The sequence below is a fragment of the Arachis ipaensis genome, chromosome B02 (genome assembly GCF_000816755.2).
Source record: "Arachis ipaensis cultivar K30076 chromosome B02, Araip1.1, whole genome shotgun sequence".
Classification (NCBI taxonomy): domain Eukaryota; kingdom Viridiplantae; phylum Streptophyta; class Magnoliopsida; order Fabales; family Fabaceae; genus Arachis; species Arachis ipaensis.
In genome coordinates, this window is record NC_029786.2 from 3,773,375 (window position 1) to 3,782,057 (window position 8,683).

An 8,683-nucleotide genomic window follows, 5' to 3' on the forward strand; every position below is an offset into this window, starting at 1 on the left:
GGATGCGAGAGAAAGTAATGGGACCAACAGAAAATATCTATTTCCTTGGCCCACGATGGGCGCCAATTGTTCTTGCCTGCGAAATAGATCAGCCTCTAGTGATAGATGACTACCGAACTATGTCCTCGGAGGCTGATCGTCCAATCCTTGAGTCCGAGCTCTTCTTTCTGGTGTGACGCGAGAATATGAATGTCGGAAAAAAGAAGGGAGTGTACCTACAAAGGCACTCCAAAGCTTAAGTCAGTATAGTGTATTATTATCTCTTATCCAAGAAAAAATGTCTTACCTTTCTTTATATGATGGGTTTCTCGTCCTTTACGCTTTTGGTGATAACGTCGGTTTTGAAATGATGAACAACGTAACTGACAATTTCACCGTTTGGATGTCGGTTATGACAAGAAAATAAACGAAACCGAGTTATGACTCATAAAAGCCGAGTTATAACGGGTGATACTGAGTTATAGCTCGTATTGATGATGATCATAATACCGAGTTATAGCTCGTATTGATAATGGTCATATCAGATATAATAAAAATAAAATATCCTATAATTAATATTTAGATATACTAATTAATATAATTGATCCTAATTATACTCTAACACCAAAAAAATTTTTTCAAAGAAAGTGGTATATACTTAGACACGGTGTCAATGATTCCTTATAGCAACAAGACACGGTATCGGTCTCCGAGGTAACTTAGAAAATTCATAGAAATGGAATGCTTAATTGGCTTTGCTCTAACTCATTTTTTAATTCTTTCTTGCAAGTGGTGTTGTTTCCGTTCACCAATTGATACTACTAGTCTTTGTGGAAACTTACTATATAAAACTAAGAGCATTTTAGCACCAGATTTTTGTATGTATATCAAGGTAACATATTATATTATTATTAAGTTATTAATAACAAGAATGCATAATAGTTGTCTTACTTAATAATTTAATGCCTTAGTCTTAGTTTAATAGTTTGTTTGGAATTTTTATTGTGTCTTTTTAAGTCTCTAAGATGCAAGAAAACTGCAAGTTGAGGAAGGCTTCAACTGTGGCATGAATCACGACAAAGGTAATAGTTATCAATCTTTAATTAGGTGATTGGTCAGATGAATCAACTTTAGTTTATTAAACCATAGAAACAAGATGGTGACATTTGATATTTCACATTGCGAAGGTCAATTTATAATAGTATATATGTTTGTGCCGGTTCTACACTAATTGCCCGTTTGAATTTACTTTAAGACTTTGAAATATGGCTAACTGAACCCTTTCACTTTGTAAAGAATATAATTATTTACATATAAACCAACCTTCAACATTTTCTTTGGCCTTGCACATTTTAAACAAATATTTATTTATCTAATAATAAGATGGTCCATAATTTGTTTGTCAAATGAAGTAAATCTTTACTCGGTCTTCTACAATTTTTATCGCTCACTGAGGTTGCTTCTATTTAAAATGAGCATCTGGATACTCTTAATGCTAATATTAGTGAGGAGCAGCTCATGTTGATGTTATTATTATTTTTTGAGACCTAACATTTACTTGGGTTGGTAATAGTGAAAACAAACATACGTTTCTCAAGAAAAAGATATTTAACAAGTTCAATGTAATATTAGAACATCATCAGTACATGCAATTGGAATTCTGTTTTCTCTGTTTAGATCTTTCTTGCTTTTTATGTCATTTCTTATTGAATTTAATTTTAATGTATTATCAGTATAAACTAATTTTATACATGCATTTAATTACGTAATATCACGATGGTAAAAATAACTATCTTTTACATTAACTGCATAAATAATCTTCCAAAAAGAAAGAATGTGATTCATCATTTTACACACTCTACCTATATCAAACATAAAATGAGCACTAATGCTAGGAATTCATCCCATTAGCAATGTTCAATCAATTTTTTGTGCAATGATGTATGTGTCAATTTGAAAAAAAAAAAGCCCAGCCCAAAGTAGATTAACAAAAAAAATTTACTTCAGAATTTCATCTTCAGAACCTCTTGAAAAGTAGATCTTTCTTGCTTTTTATGTCATTTCTTATTGAATTTAATTTGATACATTCTCGGTATAAAATAATTTAGCACATACATTCAATTACATAATATCACATACAATAAAAATAACTATGTTTTACACTGTCTACCTATAAAACATAAAATGAGCGCTCAATACTCATGCTTGGAATTTGTTCCATTAATTTTTTGTACAATGATGTATATGTCAATCTGGAAAAGCCAGCCCAAATCCCTGAAGTAGATTAACCAAAAAAAATCTTTAGGCCCTCTAGAAAATCTGTTTTTAGTTGATATCCACAAGAAATGCACGAGATGAGAGCGATATGAAATATGGATACCCCCAAGACCCAAAAAAAAAAAAACATTGAATACCCATTGATCATCAAGCTTAATCCTCATAGAGAGTTTAGTTGAAAGCTAGTTGTTACAATCCAATAATATAATTAGCATTTATTGTTACCAAAATTTCAAAAGGAATATCCAAATTAAGCTTGCAAACATCATCTTATATAATACCCTAAGCGCATGAGAGGAGTATCATTCAAGCCTTTTGTGTGACCAATGGAATTATTTTCTTTGTGGAAATTTTGTTGCAAAGTTTAAAACTTTTTTCTTAGAAGCTGTTCCTAATAAACGTTAATTTTATATAAAATTATGATATGATGAACATTTTAATGTGTGATGTTGTTGTGCAGTAAAACATATGTAGCAAAAATTCATAATGATTTCTTGTACTTGTGCACTCATTCGATGCATTTTAATAATAATGGCTTCTTAATGAATTGACTGATAATATTGAATCTGCACTTAAACAAGAATAGATTTGATTATCAGATCATTCACTTGATCAGGCTGATACATTAATGGGAATATACAATGATCAGAACCTGCTTTTGATAAATACACAATGATGTGTTCAACATTGTTGCCATCCTTTTTAGCTTTGAAAACAGAACTGAAAGGGATAAACTCAGCTTGAGAAAAGTAAAAATTCAAAATAACAATACCACAATGAAAAAATTTTAGAAAAGTACTTACATGCTCACCAATTTGCAACTGCCACAGAAGCTGTCCTATGCACATTCTAATGGTTGAATCCATAATGAAATCAGATCTTTATCTTGACCATAGTAGTTATCTATCTCTTCAGGCCCCTAGAAAGTCTATTTGAGTTGGTATTAGATTCATATAGAGCAATTTCAAATATCAACTATAGAGCCATCAAGTTTATAGTTACCTTCACAGAGAGTTTAGCTGCAACTCTTCTTGCAGCGTTCTCCGATCAAAGGACAGTCTTGAATTTGAAGTAGTAATAGAGAGAAAGACAGCTTTTCTCCTGCCTTGTTCTCCTGAAATCCTGAAGCTACCTGCAGAAGATGGTAAAAACAGTAAATTTGATTCCTGTATTTCAATTTTTAGTTCATGGTAATTCGTATGTTTCTCTCCAAATTTGATTTTATTGAAAAATGTGGAAGATAAGTATCACACATAGCAGTGACGTTTAACTAGAAATCTGCAACTACAAAATGAAAGAAAGGAAATTTATGCATCTATGTGTTTAATTGTGGTAACATGGGAAACATATGAAAATCAGAGAATTACCTGCTCAGAAATGCCTACTAAGAAAAATATGTCCTCTTTGACGTGATTAGTGGGGGTGTGGGAAAATTTAGGCCAAATTTGTTCATGCTTCTGCTCGCAACGTTGTTGAGGCAACTGAGGCAGCATGCAGCAATTGTTGCAATACTTCAGAGATACACGTGTCATGTTTTAGTAGGAAGTAGGAGCAATGCCCAACCCAATTTGGAAATATTGTACCCTTGGATCCTTTGATTTTCAACTCCTTCAGACCATTATGCGATTGCAAACTGTATATCTCTTTCTGTTTGTGTTTGGAACCATATCATCAACTGAACACCATTCTTTGCGCTCTTTGCTTCTTTCAGATCAACAATATTCTCCAACTCAAGTGATCCATATAGATTTGATAGCCCTCCCAGTTCTTGGATTCCATTGTCTTTGCACATGCCCACAAGAACGGATCTTAAAATCCAAAAGTGTTTTAAACTTTTAATTTGCTCATTTTTCCGGGCATTTCTTTCAAAGTTTTCCTAACATAATTACTTAAATAGATACAATCAATTAATTCTTACCTTAATTATGTAATACATCAACTGATCAACGTATGTCATTTTCAGGTTCACCATCACTGATTAAGATTATATTTTGAGGATACTAACGCTGTAGAAAAATTATCCAATCAATTGAACCGAACTTATAATATATGTGCGTGCATAGCCTCAATTTTTCACATATAGAAAACTTCCAAAAGCATGGTAGTAGATAAAACAAACATTGCATTAACCAGGTTTCTTAGAAACAAGCACATAAAAAAATGATATAACATCATTAGTTCCAAACCTATTTGAATAGGGATCTAAAATCTCAATAATCTTTCACTGCAAATTCCACTAGGAGGAAAAACGCTTTCTTGACTCGTGCAAAGAGCAAGGTAGCTATGTAGTTGCATTGTTTTTTTCCACAACTTATTGACATAGAAGATGAATAAGCAGCTGTGAAAGCTACAGAATGTTCACAAGGAAAAAAAAAACAAGGGAATAAATTTATGGACACTAAATCTAAAAGTTTCTAAAAAGAAAGAAAAATAACAACTATGATCTATCATCTCTGCATCCCCTTGCCTACAAAAACGAAAAACCAAACGGTTAAATGGATATTATACTGTTATCAAACTTCAGTCTGATATTCGGAACTCGACTCCTAGAATGTCCTTCACCACCTCGTACGTTACAAATGCGATTGCTATGGACGGCACCACCTGCAAAACAGCAAGTTGAAGAATGTTAGAATGCAACAAGAGTAAGGCCACTAAAAGGATTGTACCTCTTGAGTATATTAGATGAGACTGACCTTTACAGAATTTGGCACCAGACCCTTGTATAATGCACCAAATCCCTCGTACCGAACGGTTTTCCTAAATGCATCTATCATTCCAGTGTATTCGAGCGGGACCTTGCCTCTTCCGTCCCCAGCTACAACAGAAGCAGCATGGTTCCAGCCCACCATCTGCATTCTTCGACGAATGACGTCGAGAGGATAAGCAACAGTTTGTCCAAAAGTTCCGGCAACAGCACCACAAGCCAGACGTGTTGTCACACTCAACTCAGAATCTTGAGCTAGACCAAACGGTTTGGATTTGATTAACCAATCTTTTAAAGACTCGTAGACAGCAAAGTTGAGACCCACATAAGGAATCTGGAAAAATAAGAGCGAGAATATCAAGTCAACTACATGTGAGAAACGTGTTCGAGAAATTGTGGCGTAGTAGTCTAACATCCACAAATAAGCAAGGCCAAAAAAATATCAGCAAATACTTTTAGAAGTTTACATAAAGAGCTTTTAAAATAAATTGAGAAAAGGCTCACCCCACAAATATAATTTATTAAGAGCTTAGTTAAGGATCTTAGATTAATTTAAATTTAAAAGAAAAGTTAACAGATCCAAGCATGAAATTGTCAAAAACAAAGAGGTCGAGGTAGAAACATTGATGTAACATAAGTGTATTAATTCATAATGATATCATCTTTGAAAAAAGAACATGGGATGAAGTTCTCTGCCATGTATATGATCATGGTCACACTCATCAACTTTAAAAAGAGAATACATATTCTTAAATTACTCACAACTCCAATTACTGAAGGTAGCCAACCCTTGTATAAAGCACGTGGACCTTCTTCCCTAAGTACGGTAGACAGAGCATGGAACATTCCTCTATACTGATAAGGGGATTTCTCAGTCTGCAAGCAGAATACCAACAACATGATGTCAAATAAACCGCAAAGAGCAAGGGTAAACTTAACACAATTTGACTCTCCAATTAATCATACAGCAATTATAGGAGGTATTACCTTCATGCATTTTCGACTAACAATTTAGCTGGTAAAAAATAAAAAAGAATGGAAAAGGTTTACCTGTACAGTTATCCTGCCTCGAACCATATCCATTGGATAAGTTGCAGACATGGCAATTATTCCAGCACATGCTCCAGCTCCAAGTCGTAAAACAGGAGTCAGCTGAGCATCCTCTGCAGAAAGTACAATGAAAAATGCTGAGTGACTATATGGCTTTTAAAACCACCAAATTTTTAAACAACTGCCAAAGATGAATAGATGATGAAGCTCATTTCCGCTAGTGCTGTAATAAGTACAAGATTATTTTTCAAAATGATGTTCACTCAATTGCTGAATGCAGTATAAAAGGAAACTATTGCTACTGAATGGAATAAATGAGAATCTTGAAAAGGAAGAGGGTTACTGAAGAATGTAAGAAAAACGACTTTTGCATCAAAAGAGCCATTAAAACACTTGTGCTGAAATTATTCACTTCCCGTACAGAATTGAGTAATTAAACAAGCCATTAGTCTCAGCTGGCGTAAAATAAGACCTACAGGTCCAGATTTTGAAAACAGATTCATAATCTAAACCATTTCACAAACTTTCTACTACAAAAAAATAAAACTAAAAAATTTTAAGCTAACAAGTTATTCATAAGAAAAAATGGTAAAAAATGAATGTACCATTTCCAGTTTGCTGCCTATACATATACAGGATACCCCTGTCAAAACAGGAAGAAACAATCAGAAAACAGAGTTAAAATATATGAAGTGAATACACTTAAATAATTCAACAATGCCAAACGCTGCTGGCAGCAGTGAACCTATTTAAATGAACCCGAGCCCTTGAGGTCACACAAGACAATTCAACCATTACTCCAAGGCGCCCCTTCTACTATCATTTAAAATTGATTCGCAAAATGCTCCACTTTGAATAATATGCCAACAAAAATAATGTCGAATAAAAGAACAATCAGCCAATCATTCCTTTGCTTCTAAAGTAAAACTTACTTAGAAGCTTGCTCATAACTGAAGAACTTCACTGCAGAGTTAGGGACAATCCGAGCACAATTAGTACCATTCCCTTTGAACAGTCCACGAAAACCTTCAGTTCTCCATATATATTTCAGGCCTTGGACTGTTCCATTGTATTTAATGTTATGAGGATTCTGGACCTGCATATCAGCAAGGCCCAGCAAAATTAAACGAATTAGAATACACCCCGGCCAGATTAGTTGGAATCCAAAGAACTTCGGATACTGCTGTAGTAAAATGGTTAAACTAACCTGTAGCAAAATCTTCAACCGTTCCAGTGGGGCAACTGCTGTTCGTGATCTGCATTGATAATCGAAAGAAGCTTCAATTTATATAAAAGTTATTAAAACTATTATCAAATAGGATCCAGGAACCAACACGACGTTGGTTGAGTGGTTAAGCAAATTCATTCCCTTCCTAGTGATCACGTATGAGACCTAAAGATGCAACAACAACAAAAACACCATGTAGAAGAGGCAACTAAGGTTCCCTAAACTAAAATTCTTAGTAATAAGATCCGAATATCAACGAATAATTAAGGAATTATTAGCAAGACATATAGTTCCCATGAGAATCTCCAAAAAAATGAATATTTTGTTGCAAATTCACAAAATTTGTAGTAGTTCTTTAATCATGATCCAATCCAAACCTAATAAAAGGGACAGTGATATATAACCAAGAGCACAGTCAGTACTACTTCCCAAATGAACAACATCGGTCATATCAATTCAACACATCATATTACTCACAAGATCCCGTTAAATACAATAACAAAAAAAAAAAACAATAATTTCCCGTAATTATTGGTCTATGAAATATTAAAAATAAATAATTTGGTATCACAGAAGCCAGCTTCATCGTTCCCAGACAAATGAAACAATGAAACATCAAAATCGTTCCTTCGAGAAACCTAACAACAACAAAGCATCAAAATTCAAACCAAAAAAAAAAAAACAATACTTCCAAAATCCAATCAAACTATTATCATTAATTCATTATATTCAATCAATTTTAGCATAAAAAAATAAATAAAGAGGTGAGAAACGGAACTGACACTCCTCCGGCGACTCCACCGGCGATAAGGGACTTGCAGATGGTGGTGAAGGCGTAGGAAGGAGCGGCGGCGGCGGTGACAACGCCTTCACGACTAGCGAGCTTAGCTTCCTCAGCCAGAGTAGGTGTCTATAAGGAAAATAGAAAATAATTGGCCTCTCGCTAGATTTGCTCTCCTTATTGTCCAAAGTTCGCTGGCCAAGCAATGCGGATTAAATCAACTTTTTTTATTTTTATGATCTCAAAAATTCAGTGTAATCCAATATTTTTGGCGAATTAAGGAGCCCAAATCAACGTACTACAACCCATTTGCTATCTCTACTTGTAATTGGTAAGAACAATTTCACTGTTGCCAAACGGCTTAGCACTTTGGGAAGGAGGGTTATGATGGATTCTGGCATACCCAAATTAATGTATATATATATATATATACACGACACCGTTTGGTTATTATTTATATCCATACTCCCATAAAAAATATGAATACGTTGGTACATGTTCATTGTTTATTTGTTGACACATAATTTTTTTTAAGACACAGTCATACGTGACTATTTAAAAAAAACATGTATTTTGTGTCTTTTTAAAAATATTAAGATACGGATTTTTAGTTTGAAATAGAGATTAAATCATAGATTTAGACAATTATATCCTTATTGTT

The 8,683-nt window shown here is 33.9% G+C and overlaps 1 protein-coding gene and 1 long non-coding RNA gene across 3 annotated transcripts; both read right to left on the minus strand.

Annotated features, from left to right (window-relative positions):
• On the minus strand, nucleotides 2,748–3,983 carry LOC110268641. Of its 2 annotated transcripts, none has more exons than XR_002356915.1 (4): nucleotides 3,624–3,983; nucleotides 3,259–3,388; nucleotides 3,060–3,175; nucleotides 2,748–2,976 (listed from the first exon to the last, which is right to left on the minus strand). It is a non-coding gene; the product is annotated as an uncharacterized LOC110268641 (long non-coding RNA). The 2 variants fall into 2 exon arrangements; XR_002356914.1 differs by having other exon boundaries at nucleotides 2,749–2,976; nucleotides 3,060–3,184.
• Nucleotides 4,362–8,146, minus strand: LOC107623347 (mitochondrial adenine nucleotide transporter ADNT1; the record flags this gene model as incomplete). The annotated part of the gene is given in 8 exon segments (XM_016325570.1): nucleotides 4,362–4,860; nucleotides 4,953–5,297; nucleotides 5,726–5,839; nucleotides 6,014–6,126; nucleotides 6,619–6,656; nucleotides 6,946–7,109; nucleotides 7,221–7,269; nucleotides 8,024–8,146. Coding segments are annotated over 8 exon segments (1,030 nt in total), but the record flags the coding sequence as incomplete, so codon positions are not given.